Raw genomic sequence first — 20239 nt, forward strand, 5'->3', positions numbered from 1 at the left:
CGAGATATGGAATTTAAAGTGCGAAATGTATAGAGATAGAAATAAAAAACGGGATGCATGGAATAAGGTGTGTGAAACCTTATGTAAGAAATTTAATGAAAAAACAGAAGAAGAAGAAAAAAACAGCATTGGTATGTAGTATTATTACTTTTCAATGTAAAAATCTAATATTCATGTAGTGTTTACATTTGATTTTCGTTTAGCGTCCCTTTCCAGCAGAGAGGCTATGAATACTTTTTTGTGATAATAGACAACAAATACGCTTGGAGAAAAAGCCTTTATTGTTAATGCATTTTCTTTGATGAGATTTCTTGTCACTCACTCCGGAATGAACCGACGGTTTATAACGTACGTTGCATTATACTTTAGGTCGAGGCAAGGGCGCCCATCAGGGGAACAAGGTGAGGTGTTCGCCCCCCCAAGAGGAAATTGTACTTGAGAATATCAAAAACCCAATAGAATTTTTACATTAGTTGCACCAAAAAATGAAACTATATTTGAAAAGTCGCTTATATTTGCCCCCCCCTTCCTTGAAAACCACAACATGGGCGCTCTTGGGTCGAGGTCACGTATTATATAGCTTCTGTGCTCAAAAGTGACGCTGAAGTCCAAAACAACCATCAACATAATAGCAGAACAGAAAAGAAAGAAAAACATCGTTTTTCGGCTGACAATTGTTGTCTTTATTTATTAATGTACTAAATTTTTTAAAAAAAATAGTTAACACGAAAATTGTTGAACATCAGGGTACTCATGTGGTTAAAAAATAAAAAAGCATGCTCGAGATGTAACAGAAATATTTTTGTTTCTCGTGCAATTGATAACATTGTGCACGTCGTTGCTATTCTAGAGATAAGAACTGAATGTTTTCTTATAAAAAGAACAGCTTAAAGTTATCTTGCCATGGAACTCTACCTATGTCGCTTACAAAATAATCAGCCCATCTGTTTCTGCTTCCGTTCGCTGCGTTGCCTCATTTTGGTGTGCTACACGTATTGGGGATTTCCTCAAAACCTTCTATCGTTAAATGCCACAATTATAAAAATGTTTCCTTTTTCTCACCTTAGAAATGGAAACACTAAATCCATTATTTTTATTTAAGAGTTGAGTTTAAGAAATTCACATCTCCAATCTAAGCGAGTCCTATACTTTCTCAATATATAACGGGAAATGTCACTACTATAGGAATGAAATGAAATCCTTGAGTTTTACGTCGCACGATTATACCGGGTAGGCTAAAGGAAATAATGATGATGATGATAAATGAATGAAATGGTGGAATGAATAAAGTGGGAGGAAACGGGAGAACCCCGAGAAAACTCACGCACACGGTGCTTCTCGCACCACAAAACCCACTTGACGCAAGCTGCGATCGAACCAGAGGTGAACACACTATCACTGAGCCACCGGATCCCACTACTATAGAAATCCCTCATCTCCCCTTCAAGAGAAAATTTTCAAAGACGCTGAAACCTGTGCTCCATTATTTTTAATATGAGTTTACATGCCGAATTTTACATCTCTAACTGAAGCGAATCCTCACATTCGGTAATTTGTGAATAAATAAAGGAAAATTTTACTATTATTGAAACGCCCCCTCTTGAGCGCGATATTCGGGAAGTCTCAAATAAATGTCTCATTTTTAATTTAAAGCCACCAACTATGTCAAAAAATCGAAATTAGTCACGCAATTGTTAAACTACACCAGTGGCCGCTAATAACGTCTGAAAATGTCTATGAATAGGTCGCCGAATGTTTAACTTTCTGTGCTCTTACAAACGATAATTAGTTAACATAATTAACTTACCTTAATGTAACAGCCAGAGATCCTCCGTGGCTAAGCGGTTAGCGTACCCGCCTTTGGCGTGGGAGGCGCGGGTTCGATTCTCGTCGGGAGCTCATGTGGTTCGGATTCCACGTTAATCAGTAGGCCCACGTCTCATATAGCCTCGCTGCTGAACGAGACGTTAAACTCAAAATCAACTCATAAATGTAACATTTAACATTTCAATTGGTGGTATCGCAAATCTCATGAAAGTATCTTCTGCTGTAATTTTATAACTTATTTTCGATAAGAGTTCATCAAATGAAGTGATGCTCATGCGAAAATAATTAAAGGTCTTTTCTTCGTCATTGCGCAAATCAATAAACATGGAAAAAAATTCACCTTTAAGCAGTCGTGAGCTTACGTACGGATGAACCCAGTATCGTCTCTGTTTCTTCCTTAGGATTTTACTGGCTAAGTATACAAGAACAGCTTGTTTTCTTCTTTCAATTTCCGTCTTCATTCAACTGCAGCTGAAAATAAAATGAGCTGTTTTCTATGTCTATGTGAAGTGGTTGGGCTGAGACGCCCGCGGGAGTCTGCTGCGAGTCTGTTGCGGGCCCGCAACAGACTTTTCTGCACGTCTGAACCGAGCCTAAGACGCTTTTCCTCCGCTATATTAGGCTATTGCATAACCCAATTTGTAATATGAACACTTTAAATGTGCACTATCACCTTGCAAAAAATAACCCCGAAGTTCATTTACTAAAGTCTGCTTTCTCCTTATAAGACAAAGTAGATCAATCAAACATGTATATTTCTGTTTCGTTCGTATTCTTACCCCAGGAGTTCTCCGGTCTCTTTGAGAGTCATTCTTGAGCGGCTCTGCACCACGTCTAATTTTTCATTAATGTAATCTATGAATAAAAGTGATAAACATTTCTTTTTATCTGACTTCGATCTGACATTTTATCCTCGAGTTTTTGCATTTTTCCGAGAAATTTTAAGGTTATTGCGCAGAAAGGAAGCATTGCTATACGTAGGCTAGTTTATACTTTTTATTTACTTTGGTGTCAGAAATCACTTTCCAAACGTTATCGGTGTTTAGAAACAATTTGTATATATATTAGTTTAAAATTTGGTTGAGATACATAGAACGTTGTGATCTTTAGACGAATGTAAAATAAAAGGAACAAGACTAACGAACAAAGATCGAAAAATCATTTTTAGGGTATCTAGAGGCCATAATTAGACAAGAAATTAACTCCTTAGAATTATGATGTTGGAGAAAAGTGCTGAGAGTACCAAGGATTGCGCAGAGAACAATAAATCAATACTGGAGGAAGTAAAACCTGGCTGCACTGTCGAGAGTAAAATATTGAGGTTGAAATTGTCATAGTCGGTCATATAATGAGGAGGTCTACTGAAAAATCATTGAAGATGAATCATTAAACATGTAAAATCTTCGAGAAACGACAGTTAACTGGAGCAAATACAATGATATGTTATTTGGGTTCTCATGAAGTCGGAAATGATTAAACGAATGAAGAAGAAGAAGAAATAGGCCATGAAACAGGTAAAATCTTTCGTAACTTCGAATTCGACTTTCTTACACGATCTTTATACTTCTTTCTCTTCTGTCGTCGCTCGGAAGTAACAAGACGAGAAAGTGAAAATATTTATTGAAGGATTAAATCGAGTAATAAGTGTATCATTAAAATTTATTGCTATCTACAGGTTTGTAACATTCGTTTGAGGAACGAAGCCATACGACACGCAGAACTTCTATACATTTACTTGAACCACAGAACGGAAGCTCCAACTGGGAAGCACATATCTCTCGCTGCGAAGACGCGTATGTTAATCACATGGCTGCGAGAGAGCTCCATGAATATTTCCATAGATGAATTAGCAACTGCTTAATAATAATAATAATAATAATAATAATAATAATAATAATAATAATAATAATAATAATAATAATAATAATAATAATAATAATAATGCCAACTATAATAATTCATTTATTTATTAGGCAGCAAACACATAAAGAGCCACAGGTACACTCATGTCCAAAATTGTCGCATGCAGGGCCGCCCACAGGGGGGATGTATGGCGCAAGCTGCGCCATTGAGAAAAATTTTGGGGGGGTATTTTACTCTACTTTCGAACTAGCAATTTTACTGTCGGAATAGCATTAAAACACGATTTTCAGAAGCTAATTTTCAAAAATTTTCCCGGTTGAACCCCTGTACCCCCTGCTTCGATACCCGATGAATGAAGTACCGCGCAAGTAGCCGTATGAAAGGAAAGGTTGGTTTGTTTTAAGAGAGAAGGGCCGCCCACAGGAGGGATGAATGGCGCAAGTTGTGCCATCGAAAAAAAAAATGGAGGGAATAAAAAAATTGGGGAAGAATTTTACTCTAATGTCGAATAAGTAATTTTGCTGTCGTCAGAATGACATTGGAAACGATTATTTTTTTAATCTCGAGAATGAATCCCCCTACCCCCTGCTTAGAAACTCTATGAATGAAGTACCGCGTAATTTGCTATATGAAAGAATGGCGCCAAGTTCTGGTGAACAACAGTTACAAACCCTCAAGGAATCACTTTCAAATTTAGATTTGAAACTTGTTCAAATCTAAATTTGAAAGTGATTCCTTGAGTGTTTGTAACTGTTGTCCACCAGAACTTGGCGCCTATTTTTGTGATTTCAATTCTTTTTAAGGCCACTCGTACTTGGCTCTTTTACAGGAATGTTTTTTGTTGGATATCACTTCTTTTTGTAGGCTAATTTCGAGGACAACATTTTTTTTGGTATCAAACTCAATAACTTGTAACTTGCATCTTACTTTTCATGTACAAGGGAATTATATCAATATTTTGTAAAGAAAAAAATAATACTACTAATTGTAAAAAACGAATACCTGTGCCATACACAGTGTGTAGAAGTTTTTATACCCTTCAATATCCTTATAGAACATATTTAGTATTGTACACTACCAAGACTACTAATAAAAGTAATGCCATTTTTATAATTACTACTGCCCCTACTACTACCACAAGCATTATATAATACTACTACAGGAAATAAAAACAACAAAAATAACAATTACTAGTACTATAAAAACTACTGCTACACTGGGCAATTGTTTTTAGAGGACTTGAGTTTTGAGAAGGGAAGAGATTATTAGTTTTGGGGGGAGTGCGCCATCAGCTTTGGGGGGAATGGGCACCCCTGGTCGCATGTGTATAAATATGTTGTTGTAGGAATATAATTTGATAACGAATTCGCTCTGTATTTCTTATAATGTTAGTATTTATATAATCGGCAGTTATGTATGTGGTAAATTTCATGTCAAAAGAACAATAAAACGAAAATAAAACTTTCTTTTTCATTTAGCATAACTTTGTTTTACTCATTCTAATTTTCCTATGAAATTTAACACCAATATACATTTCTCGATTATACACATAGTATCAGTATTGAAAGTACCCTGCAAAATCATCAAATTATATTCTTACCAGAAGACAGTTATAGATGTGCGACAATCATTTTGGACATGAGTGTACATGACACGTGCAGGACACATTCAGCACACACAACCAAACTCATACAACGATGTCATATGTATCTGGCAGGAGGCAAGTTACGCATGCAACATATAAGCTACATATGATGTCGAAATTATAAAAGTCAGCATACAATAATCTTAGAAATGATTACATATTGGGGTAAAACAATATGTCAAATCATAAATATAAAAGAGGATTTCAAGAAAAGAAATTTATATAATTAAACAAAACTCATATTTACTAAGATACACTTCTGTAAGAGGATGCAATATCAGAGATGGTTAACAATGTTAAAATAATAATAATATTACTATTATTATTGGTATTTCTGTTAAAAGTGGCAAAGAAAGTATAACACTGTCCTTTTTAACATTTAAGTATTTCTCTTTTACAGATCAATTTACACTGTAGAATGACTTTGAGGTAGAATCAACGCAGACATGATGACAGAATTTAAAATGCAACGAGTTTTGTATTTATTCATGCTGTTGATAGCTGTCAACTGTGGTAAGTAAATATATCAGTAAACTAAGGTTATTGTTCTAATTAGAAGCTTCTAGTAGAAACTCCATTCTGATGACAAGTAACAAGTAATAATATTTTGAAAGATTAGAAACTTAGTGCAACTAAAGCAATATTAGATGTAACATACACACTTAATTAGTGAATATAAGGGCTAACAAAATGAATGTTTTATAGGTTGTAGTGCAACTAAAGCAATATTAGATGTACACACTTAATTAGTAAACATAAGGGTTAACAAAATGAATGTTTTATAGGCTGTTGAATCTGTTACTTTAAAAAGTTATGATTTAACGTGCTACATTTATAGCCTTTAGGCTAACAGATATGAATAACAAATGAAAGTTAACGATTATGAAACAATTGGTGGAATGAGAATATGGGAGGAAATGGGAAAATCCCGAGAAGCTCTGCACATGGTGTTGTTCACCACAAACTCACATGGCCTCGGATCATACCAGGACCTTTTGCACAAGAGGTGAGCGCTCTATCACTGAACTTCCGTGGCCCCGAGTCTCTTAAGTGTTTAAGTATAATTATTAACTTTGTAAACCGATATAAGGTACAATTCTTTCTGGAGTAATATATAGTATAACCTAGTTTGTTTGTAATTCCTGAAATTCGCTGCTGATTCAAAACTCAAAATTATACTGTATTAACGACAATAGCATATTTGAGAATCAACTTCCTTAAAATAAATTCATATTTGCTTGTTACATTTCCTTAACTTTGATGTTAGTCATAAGTAAAAATGTCCAAAGGATTTTGTCAGAGATAGATGGAGCGGAAATTTTCAACATATCAATGCACATAGTAGAGAATAAATATTAAAAAGTAGATTACCTTGTAAATATTAATATTTTAACCCTTCAGCGGTCACCCGCGGACTCTCATTCTGCAGTGAACAATGAATGTAATTTTCTATGATGCAAATCACTTTACCCAATTCCCGTTTTTCATGCCTTACAACAATCGGCTTCTGTTTACCAGAATAGAGTTGCACTTCAAAATCTGTACTATTGTTGGAATTGATTTTTACAACGCAAGTTATTTTTGTATTTTAAAAAGTACAGTACCGTAAAACGGGGCTACTTTGACATTTAGGGTTACTTTGACATAGAGTGGAGCTACTTTGACAGATGAGCAATTCGTGCTTCCTGTGAGAATTGTTGCATATACTTTCATAGATAAAGGCTGATATGGTGTCCACGGTGCGAATTGCCGGAGGGGATGAGGGATTTCTCCCATTGTATTTCTACCCCCTCTCAATATCCTTCCTGTCCCCCAATATTTAATATAAGGACTTCTAGATCCGCCTCTGTTTATTCCCCCCAAAAATGAATAATCTAATTCGCACTCTGACGATATAGAGAGTGGATTCAATGTGTCCTGTGCAAAAAATGGGTGTATGGGTTTTCTAATGGTGGATCAAAAAATCCTCAACATGCTTGTTACGACTGTGATGTTGATGTTGACGACTAAGGTTTTTCTTTCCATTGTTACATGTAAAGATAACATACCGATACATATGTAATTATGTTAAAAGCAAAGTAAAGTAAAAAAAATAAAGTAGAGTAAAAAATAAAGTAACAATGTAAGGTGAAGCACCGTGTATGTTCAAAGTAAAAGATGTTAAAAGTAAAGCTTTAGAAAAACTTGTATAGTGGTGTATAATGATGTACCACAACAAAATAAAGATTTCGTGCTTATCACGTATACAGCATACCGTACTTTACACATGACCAAAACAGTGTTTTATACACTTTACATAAATTCCATGTCAAAATAACTCCATACGTTGAGTAACTTTGACCTTATGCAGCAAATACATAACATGTCAAAGTAGCCCCACCCCCGGGGCTACTTTGACCGGTATTTCTTAATTTCTTCCCGCCAAAACTTACTTGTAGAAACTTAGGTTTAGTAGTGGATGTGATAGCCTAGATACCTATTGTTATGATGAGGATAGTATCATTCATTTGTTGCAGAAAGTGTCCCGTGTACACATCTAAACTAGTCCAAAACCTGTCAAAGTAGCCCCGTTTTACGGTACTTTTTACATGTGGAGTATCAGTCCACAGCGACCACTTATGAAAAATAATTGAACGCGACTATAGCAGGGTTAACAAAGTTCTAAATACTACATTTAAAACCGGAAACCACAATGCAAATTTGAATAAGTCTTTGGAAGGAATTAATCAGGTTATTTATTTATAATACAAAATCATCTCAGTATAGCCTATTTATAATAGAAATCATATAGTCTAGATGCTGAAAGGGACACTAAACTCCAATATAACAAATCAACTAATTGTCTGAAGAGAACTGTCAGTAATAATATACTTAGCCAGTATTTGCTTATTACTACCTTTTTCTTCTTTTTATTATTATCGTTATTATAATTATTATTATTGACGTATTATCAAGGTCAGTGATAGCCCTAACCATACGCCACTGAAATGCACCTGATGTTATTGATCACTTATTTTCTAAACACTTGTCGTCATTTATAACAGGCTATTTCACAATCATTTAATATGGTTTCTTTTTATTGGCAGATGTATATGATGTCACAACAATTGTTAGATTCAAAGATGTAGAAAATCTGTTAAGAGACCAGGAAAGCAATAATATTGAAGATGGTAAGTACCCCTATACTTAGGTAAATTTTAATTATATATAGGAAAGGAGGGCAAAGCGGATCACTTAACTTCAAAGGCCTCAAATGGCAACTAAAATTAAGACTAGGAAACCAAAGTTTTGAGGAAATATTTTATGATTATTAAACTTTCAAATAACAATACAATAGTAACGAGAATTGCATATACATAAATGATATTGCTTAATTACTGAACTACTGCAATTTATTCACTTTGCCCCACCGGTAGGGCAAAGCGGATCATGATAGTGGGGCAAAGTGAATAAGCAAAAACTCATACATTAAAAGTCAGGTATGCAAAAAATAAATTGTATAGAAGAACAATATATGTGTACACAGTCTAAAATAATAAAAGAATGACATTAGATTAACTGCTTTACCTATCAGAAGATTAAAATGTTTTATGTTTTGTTAGTATTAGCCTAACACATATAAATATAGAATTAAGTCTAGACAAAGCTTGCATATACATGATCCCTCAATATGTTTAAAAAGCTCAAGTCCATAGAAGTCTTTTTTCTTATCAAGTAGGCATCTAGTATCTATTTCTTTGAATCTATAGTAACCCTAGTGAGTACAATCTACGTAGTAGCAAACAGATTGAAAAAAAAAATAAGAAGGCTTAGGGCTGAAAATAATATCACATCACACGCTTGGTTTGCACAGATCACAAATGTAAATGTCTTGTCCCTTATAATAATCGGTACATTTTTCGTGAAACCATGACAGACAAATAGAACACTAAATCCAGTCTTCATTAAGTGGATCTGAATAATATTCATGACAGAACTTGCATTGGTAACTACCGTGTCCTTCTGATGATTTTGAAGGTTTTTTCTTTGTAATTCCAGATGTACTTGGTAGAGCTATAGCCGCAACAAAACATTTCTTCTTGCAGGAGAACCTTGAATGGTAGATTTCCTTCTTTTCTCTGGTAGTTCATTTACGGAAGTTGCACTAGTACTTGGTTCGGTAGACATAGTAGACTTGCTATACTTCTTCGCACTCTTCTGTTTTAAACATTCTTTGATAGGGGTACTCGTTAGTTCCTCTGCACGTAGAGACCTGGAGCTTTCCCCTTCCCCGAACAAAATTTCACCGTACGCCACTGTAATCATTAGTATTGAACATGTATGGAACATTTTACGTAAATTGATTCGAGGCAAAAAGTAGAGAAACAAAGAACTGAAGTTAATTAAAATCATTTTAAAAGATGTAAAATCAAATTAATAGTTTCTTAACAGTGGTATAGAATTACATAGTTTAATATAGGATAAGTTGCGTTAATAGCCGCTGCGATTATTTAACGGAACTCCTATCCTAACCCAACTTACTACTACAACAACTACTGATGTTACTCTACTACGACTACCAGCACTACTACTATTACTACTGCTATGTTTTTGTTCGGCGAGTGTTAACGGAACAAATTCAATATGAATTTCAACATTCAAATTAGCTGTGTTGCAACGTATACGTACCGTCAATACCCCATTTAGTGCCAAACAGATGTTCTAAAACAGTACTGCATTATGCTTGGGGCAAAGTGAATCGCTATTCGCTTTGCCCCTTCTAAAATTATTCTCTTTGCCCCACACTACCACATGAGACAAAAGACTGTCTACAGCATATGGACGACGTATTTACGATAATTCTCAAACATGATAACAAAGGTAAGATCCCACCCTATCCATGCATAGTGTGTTCGCAAACATTCTACGGAATAGTAAGAAAAGATTTCAAAATCCTTACCTCTTGAATTTTTTTAGCAAAATGCGTATTTTCTTTTCTTCTCCTCTCTCGTCGAAACAACAACACATACACCCAAAACACTAACGTCCTTCTCTTCTTTCACTAGTGACGTCATAAACTGGGGCAAACATTTCCTGTCCTCTGTTTTCAGTTAGCTGTAAATTGCGTTATTCGCTTTGCCTCATATATCCACTTTGCCCCCCTCTCTATGAATTTATTAATTTTCAATAATTGTCCAATTCGGTATTTTCTAATTACAAACAGCCTAATTTCTATTCCATCAAAAACATAAATGAAGAAACAGAAACGAAACCAAGTTCTCGTCCATTTATCACTTTGCTCAACCAGAAAAAGATTAGAGATCTGAAAGTTGCTAAGTTCTATTGAAATCTAAAAGTCGAAAAATGAAATTTGCAACTATAGTGCTAAGAACAAGATTCAGATTTCCAAACTATTTGTTACAAGTTTACTGTAATTCAAACTCTCTGTCACATTATCTTTAACAGAATTGAATGTAACTGTGTTAAATATACTGAAACGATGCCAAGTTCCATTAAAACCCAAAAATAGGAAGATGAAATTTGCAGTTTTATTCCTGAGAGCATGTTCTATACAGAATTATTTCGAGAAGCTTTCGCCGGCACTTTGTTCTTAGCATTGAGTTGCAAATTTCATTTTCCATTTTTCAGATTTCATTAGAACGTGGCATCGTTAGAGATCTCTATTCTTTTCCTGGTCGAATGATGTGATAAAGGTACAAGAACTTGGCTCCGTTTATTTAACATTTACGTTTTTTGTGGAATATATATACTCTTTAAAAAGTATTTATAGTAGGGCGGGTTAGGTGAACAATTGTGCACTTTATGACTAAAGCATGAAATTTTCAGAATATGATGTACATGCCACAAGGTTTATTTTAAGATGTGAAAACATTTTGTGCTTGACCTCTGTTGACCTTGAAAGGTCATTGACGTTGGCGGACTACATAGTAGTCCAAAAAGTATTGAAATTTCCTAATAAATGTCAAATGCTGCAAAATATAACCAAATAAGCAATGTATTTGGTTAATAGGGGTCGGGAAAGTTTTTGAGAATGCATGACAATGACGTCCGGCATCTTTAAATCCGCCATCTTGAATTTTCCTCAACATTCTTAAATAGAAAGCATAACATGTGATATGTCATTTTAATAGCAAATTTTCTCAAAATTCTCAAAAATTAGTTTTGCTCTATTAGTTTCTGGTACGAAGTTATGAGTCATTTTTATGTGTTGTTTCCTTTGTAGACCGTTTCATTTTTCAAATTAAACAATGCACGGTAATCGTATTTACCTACTTGTGTCTTGTAGGTGTCACCGGTTTCTTTGGGAATTGAATTTTGAAGATCCAATACATGTCCGTTCTTGAACATTGTGTTCAGAAAGTTCATTGTGAACAAGAAAATGTCCCCCTTCCAGCACAGAATGTTCTATTGTCTCTTTTTGTTGAAAATGCGCACTCAGTGCTTTGATACGTCATTGTACCGACGTTGTGAAAGCAGCTATTCATTTCCTAAACCTAGGACAAATTCCAGTTTTGACAGTTGACCAACTCCTGTAAGTCATTGCAAAGAAAATTCAGTAGGCATGGCCAGATTGTTATGGAGATCATTATGTAATCGTGCTAGACGGTCTCCACATTGAGATGGCCATTTTGAAGGTACTTGGAGAATGGGTAAAGGGTAACGGATGGATTACAGCTCTAGTGGAAACTGATATAAGTTCGGGGAAAGTTAATTCCTTAATTAAAGCTAGTCATGTCACTAGAAATCGTCGAGTCCATCAAGTCATAGTTGGTGTCTTGTATCATTTGCTTTGTGATGCTTACAATAACCATAATGTGCAACATGTAAACTCTGTGTCATTTGATGAATAGTTGCAGCAAAGAAGTGAGGAGAGTGTACATTTCGACTTCTGGTTCAAAACATTATCACTGGAAATCGTCATGCTTCTCTACGTCTGGTCGTTGTACAGAGTATATATACAGCTTTGGTCAGTTGGAGTTTTATTAAAAATCTTGAATTTTCCAAAGCTGCAGTGAATAATTTACATGCTTCCCTGGATGTTTGTCTTGGATCACACTAATTACTCCAGGTGGCTTTCGGTTCATGTGTGAGATATGATTAATCTTCGTGATAAGTACCCAGACATTCATGCAGAATTTACAGTTGGAAATTTTGTCGTGCATAAAACAAGCAAAAAATTCTCAGGAATGCCTTTCGATCTGTGCCATAAACAGAACAATACTGCGATAATTGGTCTGGCGGAGCAGTTGGTCTCATTGAGAACCCTGGGACATTACGCCATTGGATGTTAGCTGGTCCTGAAATTGCTATAATGATTGAAGAATTCGAGAACCATTTTTCCTTAAAACAGCATTGCGTTTCGGATAGTGATCAGTAACTTCATGACCAATTACCTTGTGTGAAAGATGCTTTCTTGAAAGATGTCCAGTCCTTAACTGAAGTCATTGAGAATATGGGGAATCCATTCTTGGAACAAAGAGAAGATCTTTTGGTGCGCGATACGGTCAGAAAAATTGTCTCAGTTTGTAAGAAACAATATAAGACTTTCGTGGAGGAACGGCTAATTAAACGCAGAAAACCAATTACTAACACAATTTCTAAGAACAAATTACCTCTCTTTAGCAGATCCACACTGAAAACCAAATCTAAACACAAGTTAAAACTTGAAGCACTCAAAAATGATTGCAGTTTCTTCTTTCGGTTGTTCGTATCTTGTCAGATAAGTGAGGGTGATTTGGATTTCTTCAGCCATGAAAACCAGCGCACACCATTATCCCTATCAAAAGGTGGAAATTTAAGAAGTGCTACGAAGTCAGATCTGTTAGGCTGAATTGTACCAAAGGATACTGTTTCAGTTGACTTGTCACTTGTAGATGCTGTGTTCCTAGACAGAGCAGTGGTTGTACAAATCCTGCAAAACTTTTCAAGGAATGCAGATAACGTGTTTCTGACTTACGTAAACACTCAATTAACTAACGCGAATCGTGTAGATATACTTTTCGATGTGTACAGAACAAACAACTTAAAAACTCCAATGAGACAAAACAGGAGAAGAGGTGTCGAAATATTTTTTGATATTAATATTTCGGAAAGGGATAAAGGGCGACATACATGGGATTTTTCACATATGCACACATATATAAAATCCATATTAACAAAATTCTCTACGGACGGAAAGAAAACATAATGAGTCACCAATAAACGTGAAATCGAAATTGAGTGTCAAAATCGAAATCTTTGCACGAAATCTTTACTTTGCTGTTGGGATTGTGCGTGTTAGTGCGGAAGTTATTTCTGAAGTAAGTTAATCATATAAGATACTTAGAAGACAAGGGCCAAGGAACGTAATTTGTGCTCGTAAACTTAAAAAATGAAAGAGAAAATAAAAATGAAAGAAGAAAGTAAAATACCAAACGAGAAACAATGAAATTTCAAGACGTTCTTCACAAAATACGTGGAGAAAATGAAATTCCAAGACGTTCTTCACAAAATACGTGGAGAACTAAGTTTTTGCCAGTATCGCTACGAGCAGAAGATAATGATGGTACAAACTCATTGTATTGTGTAGGCACTTCTACCAGCAAAATATATTTATTTTCGATTAAGGAAATACTTATTCATAAACTAGTTTATAAAGATAGAAGATCAATAAAAGGTAATTCATTCAAATCTTGTAAACAGTGATTAATTCACTAAAGTTTAATTTATTTATATTACATATCATATTTGTAGTAAGTAAAGCATTGGAAGTTCAGAGGCGAAATGGGACCTTTTGCTCCTCGAGACAGGATTTTTCGAGAGGCAAATGTTTCAAATTGGGATCACTGATAAGAGCTGAATTCACATGAATAAAAACATTTATAGCTTCCTATTATAATAAAGAATAAAGAATAAAGAAATAAATTTGAAAATGAAACAGTTTATTGCACTACCGAATGGTATCAAGAAAACAGTTTCTAGCTATCAATTTGCAATCAAGTAAACAGTTTGTAGCTATAAATTTGAGTTTTTCGCTAATAAATTTTCTGTAATATGTTATAGTAGGGGAGAGGTGGGCAGTGGCGATCACCTAAGAAAAATGGGTTATTACGTAGTTTCATTTGCAAAATATATGGAAACAAATTTGTAAATACGTACTCCAATTCTTCTACAATAAGTGTGTAAAATAAAAAGAGGCTCATTCTTTCATTTCGGGAACACGATGGAAAAACTCAAATTGCTACTTTGGTTGCCATTCCCATCACATGTTGGTATGGCGATCACAGTACAAGCTTAATAAACACACATAGTTTCATAGGCAGTTCAAGTTTTTTCTTTCTTTTTTTTTTCTTTTTGGCTAAACTGCGCCTTCGAAAGACTGAGAAACGTCAACTGAATGTTTTATTGACGTTTTTTCAGACACGTCACAGATATATCCACAAGGTGAGTCTACAACAGTACAGTTAGCATGCAACCACGATCCACAAAGGTTACACAGATACTAAAGTTTCAGTGTTTGACTCAAGTAGGCGTATTACCTATCTTAGGTCTAGCCTTTTTTATAATTTTTGGCTGGAGAAGTATTCCAATGTTTGTTAGGAATGGCTATTACCATAAGGGTAAACCGACCACGTTGATCGGCATTCCGAAGATTGCGCCACTTTGAAAATTGAGCTGGTTATACTGTAAAAGTAGTTTATTTGAAATATAACTATGTGTCGTGTATTAGATGTAAACATAACTTTTCATGAATCTTAGTAACTTCAAAATTTTACAGCTTAAAATTGTACGTATCGTGAGTTGAAATATGCAGATCCTTATAAGAAAATCAACAAAAACAAGTTTCAACACGCTGTAGACTTCAGTCTTCTCTGACAACTTCCTCGACAATACACAAGAAACCTTGCTACAAGAGGCAGATGGCAGCATTAGTTTGACTTCTCCTTGGGTCACGCAAGAGGGCAAAGTGTGCTGATCGCCATTCCCAATTGATCGCCATTCCCTTCCTTTCCCCTATAGGAGAATTGTTACACAGATTTCATAATTAGCTTACATTATTATTTTTACTTAAATAATGCTTCAACTAAGTGCAAATTGATCGAACTTATTATTATCAGTGACTTTGCTACAAATTGTCAAACTGACATTGGTTACGCAGTAGTGAAATATTCAGCATAATCTTCCACCAAACATCATTCATTCCTTCTAATCTTTCGATGAGGTAAAGATCCAGAAATTTGAGTCATATTTATATGTATTCGCGGCTGGCTTACCTAGTTTAGTACCATACTTTTTCGTGCAGCTATGTAAGCGTTGATGCCACAAGGATATTTATTTTAAGCAAGAATCAGGTACGAAAACATCAGCAAGTATCGGTATTTCCTATTAGACTAAAAGAAGGCACTATAGTTAAGAGTGGACTTGTTTAATTTGTGTGAGTTTGTGGACAATCAAATATTTTTTCTGATTATAAATGCATGTACTCAAAAGATGCAGCCCTTTAAAAGTTACTGATGAAAAGAGATATACAGCCAAATAGGTTAAGTTCAAAATTTAATTTTTTCCAGGAGAGAAATTTGAAGTTCACCAGCTCATGAAAAATTCACATTTCTCTTATGTTGGCAACCAAAAGCATAAATTATGTAACTTATAGTGTAATAATTTACTGTTTACAATAATGTTTTAGAAAAGGTAACCATGTACTATTAACCATGTATTATTTATAGAATCAGTTGCTACAATATATTTACGTTTTTAAATGTATTTTAATTTCAGAAAGCAGTTATCTTTCAACAGTCAGCAAAGAAGCAGAAATTGAATGTCATTCAAGAACAAATGCTTTAGACTTATCATTTTCTTTACCAAATGGTACAGCATTTGGTAAGTATTTATTCTTGATAGTATGAAAAATCAAAGTGATGGACACTAAAATAATATTAATTATATGCAAATTGATATATGTTCATCAGTTGTTTCATATGTATATCCGTAATATAATCCATTTCTTCATTCCAGCACCCTAAATTTTAGTTCTACATATAGTCTACATATCTTTCTACATCACGTGCGAAAGAAGCTGGTAACCTTACCATTGTTTTAGAGGCTTATGTTAATGATCCCTCTTACTATACTTCTTTCGACCTAAATTTATTTTTGGATAGTACACTCTAACAAACAAAAACAAAATAGTTACGGCATGGTTTTTATTTTCAGACTGATGATAGAACTCCATCAATTAGACTTTGTGAAAACGAACCAATAGCTTATCCTGCGATAGAATAGCATTTCTGATCATTCACTCAGCAAGCGTGCGCGAACATTACTTGGCTATTTAGAGGTTAGGGTGTGATAGATAATCGAAAAAGGACCAAGTGAAGCCTTCAAGAGGAAAACAGTCAACAACCTACTGTTATTATTATTATTATTATTATTATTATTATTATTATTATTATTATTATTATTATTATTATTATTATTATTGTCAGGATGAAATTAACACTTAGCGAGTTGCCTGAACTCATAGCGCAGCATGTGCCAGAAGCTGATTACTCCACAAAATAGTAATCAACTAAAAAAGATATCACCAGTCACGATTCTACCTATAGTCACCGTCACAAATCCTTCTAAATTACGTTGTGACCGCAACGACTCATTAAGCCTCTATACCAATCATAGAACTGTTTTACCGCACTGGTGATACATCGGACTGTTTTGCCACGATTCGTTAATCTGCCTTCCGAACGTGCACTTAAGAAAACTTCAAACAGCAGAAGGGCACCAACAATGTTGCAAAATTTTGAAGACAAAAGTAAACTGGTGACAAAAGCAAACAACACTTAAAGAACTATAACACGGATGGTAACTATTATTCAAATTAAATGGTAACAATAATAACATAAAAATATAAAACAATGACAACAACAACAATAAATATAAAACTAAACTTAGCAGTAGTCTGACAACACTGTACTCAGGTGATGTTTTCCGTATAGTGCGAGAGACAATACTGTCAACATTTCATGGATGAGGTTTAACGATTGGAACATTCGCTTTATTTTATTGGATGGTGAACTCAGTAGATCTATGCCAAGCTTGAGGATCTTTTGCGATCAATATAATACGAAGAAACAGTATTTAAAGAAATCAAACAGGGAAAGAAGAATGGAAATTCTGTAACGACTTAATAGATTATGTAGTATGTTTCTCCCCATTAGTATGGAGCAAATAAATTCGTGATATCCTTCAGAGGACGCCATTGCATATCACATATGACTTGTATCATAGACGTGCACGTGTTATTCCGTCAGAGTCACTCTCTCCCCGAGTCAACAACGTCTAGATTCGTATCGTGAGACAAACAAGCGCATTGATAATACATATAAGATTGGAAAATCCGCTTAATAACTTTATCTGTACTCCATAGATTAGCGTGTGAGAATTTGAAAGAAACCCTATGATGCACTAAAGTCTTCGCACGTGATGTCAGTAGAGCAGATCAGTGACGGTGGGTGTATAGTGTGGATGTTTACGTAGCAAGATCCATGTCCCTTAGAAGTTATAGAAGAAGGTAGGTCTGATGTCCGGTATCATGATCTCCCTCCAGACTGTGTACATCCTACCGCATACAACTTTTTATAATAGCGATGGTATCATTCAGAAAAACATTGCATCTATCAATGGCGCACACCCTGTGCAAGAATGGTTGGGAAACAGTGTGGACTTCCAATATCTTTGAGATGTGTCACTCAAGCTATTCACGAACATCATATGCTTAATACTCAGGATCTTCTTTCCAGTATTTCCTATATCTGCAAAGGTCTAAGTATCGATGTATCAACAAAGAAAAACATTGCCATTTTTACTGATGAAATAGATTAAATTACTATTGTGAAATGCAGCCTAACAACTAGCATTAGGAGTTTTGCACAAATCGTTCTCGATATTGCGTTTGGACACTTCTAGGAACACCGAAAGAAGATTTTCATCTCTATTACTATCAGCGTGTATGGTTTCTCCAAGTAGACTATTTAATAAAATTCATAAAATTTTATAAATGAATGAATATAATCTACAGGCAATTCTATCCAGTCTGTACACAAAACGGGAATATTTACTAGAAGTAATTATAGACAGGGAAAAGAGAAGTGCATGCGTACGTAATTGTAATGGGAGATTTTAATGCAGTCGTGGAAGAAAAACATGAATTAGGGAAATATAGTCTAGGCGAAAGAAATGAAAGAGGAGAGGGACTGCCTAATTTCTGTAGCAGAATTTACTACTAATTGGGAACACTTCATTTAATCAGCACAAGAGAAGAAGATATACATAGAAATCCTCAATAAACGGCTGCGGCCGAAGATATCAGATAAACTAAGCTATGAATCAGGACAGCCATCAGAATAGCTTGAAGAACGCGAAGACCCTTCTCGGACCAAACATTTTCTCTTATCATAACCTTGTGATGGCCTAAATGGATATTCCACAGAACACTTTAAGCAGAAAAAAGTAGGCAACAATGTGTTGAATACTGGAAAGTTGAAAAACGAGGAAGCAAGAAATCTTTTCATTAAGAAATTCGAAGAAAAATACTCAAATGAGGAAAGGATAGGTGTAGCTACTAACAGACAGTGGGAGCACATTAAACTCTGCATGCTGCAGGCTACAGAAATAGTAGGTTACCGCGAACACAAATTGGCTAAGAAACCATGAGATACAGAACAGATGTTCACAAAAATGATGGAAAGGAAGACAGGGAAACATGATTCAGAAGAGGGCAGAGAGATAAACAGGAAGTTAAACAACAGTTACGAAGGGAAACAGAAAGAGCAAAGGAAGAGTTTTACAAAAGAAAATGCGAGAACATAGAAGAACTGCAAAAAGTTAGGAAATATCAGGAAATGCACAACGAGGTGAAATCTATTGAACTTCGAAGAAAAAAAAAGATATAACGATGGCAGTAGAAAATAAGAATGGAAAGGTTGTCAGTGAGAGAAGTGAAGTCGTAGAAAAATGGAAAGAATATGTTGAGGACTTATATGATAGTAGGGATGACCCTGTGGCCTAGATGTTGAAGTCGAAAATGAAGTACGTTAGGATGATAAAGGGTTTAGTATCTTCTACGATGAGTTTGAAAAAGCTATATACGAGATTAGGAATGGAAAGACAACCAGAATGGATAATATGTTAATCGAATACACTAAGAATATGGCAAACAATAGCAAGAAGGAATTGTTTCGACTCTGGAATAAAATATATGAAATAGGAGAGTGTTCAAAAGACTTCCTGAAGACGATCATAATACCAATGACTAAGAAATCGAATAAAGTTAGATATGAGTATTATAGAACTATTAGTTTCATATCACATCCAGCAAAAATTTCATTCAAATACTGAACAAAAGGTTGTATGGAAGAACTAATGAAAAAGTTGAGGAGGAACAATTCGAATTCATGATAATTAAGCACACAAGATATGCAATTGGATTAGTAAGAATAATCGGTGAAAGGTTTGTAGAAAAAAGGAAAGAGGTGTATGTTGTAATTTATTGATCTAAAAAAGGCTTTTGACCGCATGAATTTGGAATTGTTGGGAGTAGTAGGCCCCCCCGTATGGCTAGCCGAGTCAGCAAAAAATTTAGTGACGTCATAGGTCAAAGGTCAATGACCTGGTCCGGGGTCAATGACCTAGGGGTACATAGGACCACCCCCTCTAAATTTTGGCAGGGGTACCATGGCCCACCCCCTAAATTTTGGCAGGGGTACATAGGACCACCCCCCTTAAATTTTGGAAATTGCCAAATCTAAAAATTTGGTATGGTAGCCTAGGACCATAGTATGTACCTCTATTAGTATTGGGTGTCTATGTCGTTCCCTTCTATGGGTAAAAAATTGCCAAAAATTCAAATTTCGGGAGTTTTTGACCTAA

At 35.0% G+C, this 20239-nt stretch overlaps 1 protein-coding gene across 1 annotated transcript in view; it reads left to right on the top strand.

Moving 5' to 3' along the window:
* Window positions 1-20239, top strand: part of LOC145673193 (uncharacterized) — a 222838-nt gene that overhangs the window by 67504 nt on the left and 135095 nt on the right. Inside the window, exons 2-4 of the mRNA XM_081742661.1 lie at window positions 5736-5848; window positions 8422-8505; window positions 16091-16195. Coding sequence (XP_081598787.1) covers window positions 5782-5848; window positions 8422-8505; window positions 16091-16195 — 256 coding nt within the window. The 5' untranslated portion in view covers window positions 5736-5781. The remainder of the gene's footprint in view (window positions 1-5735; window positions 5849-8421; window positions 8506-16090; window positions 16196-20239) is intronic.

The sequence above is a fragment of the Thermobia domestica genome, chromosome 16 (assembly GCF_964235325.1).
Source record: "Thermobia domestica chromosome 16, izTheDome1.hap1.1, whole genome shotgun sequence".
Classification (NCBI taxonomy): domain Eukaryota; kingdom Metazoa; phylum Arthropoda; class Insecta; order Zygentoma; family Lepismatidae; genus Thermobia; species Thermobia domestica.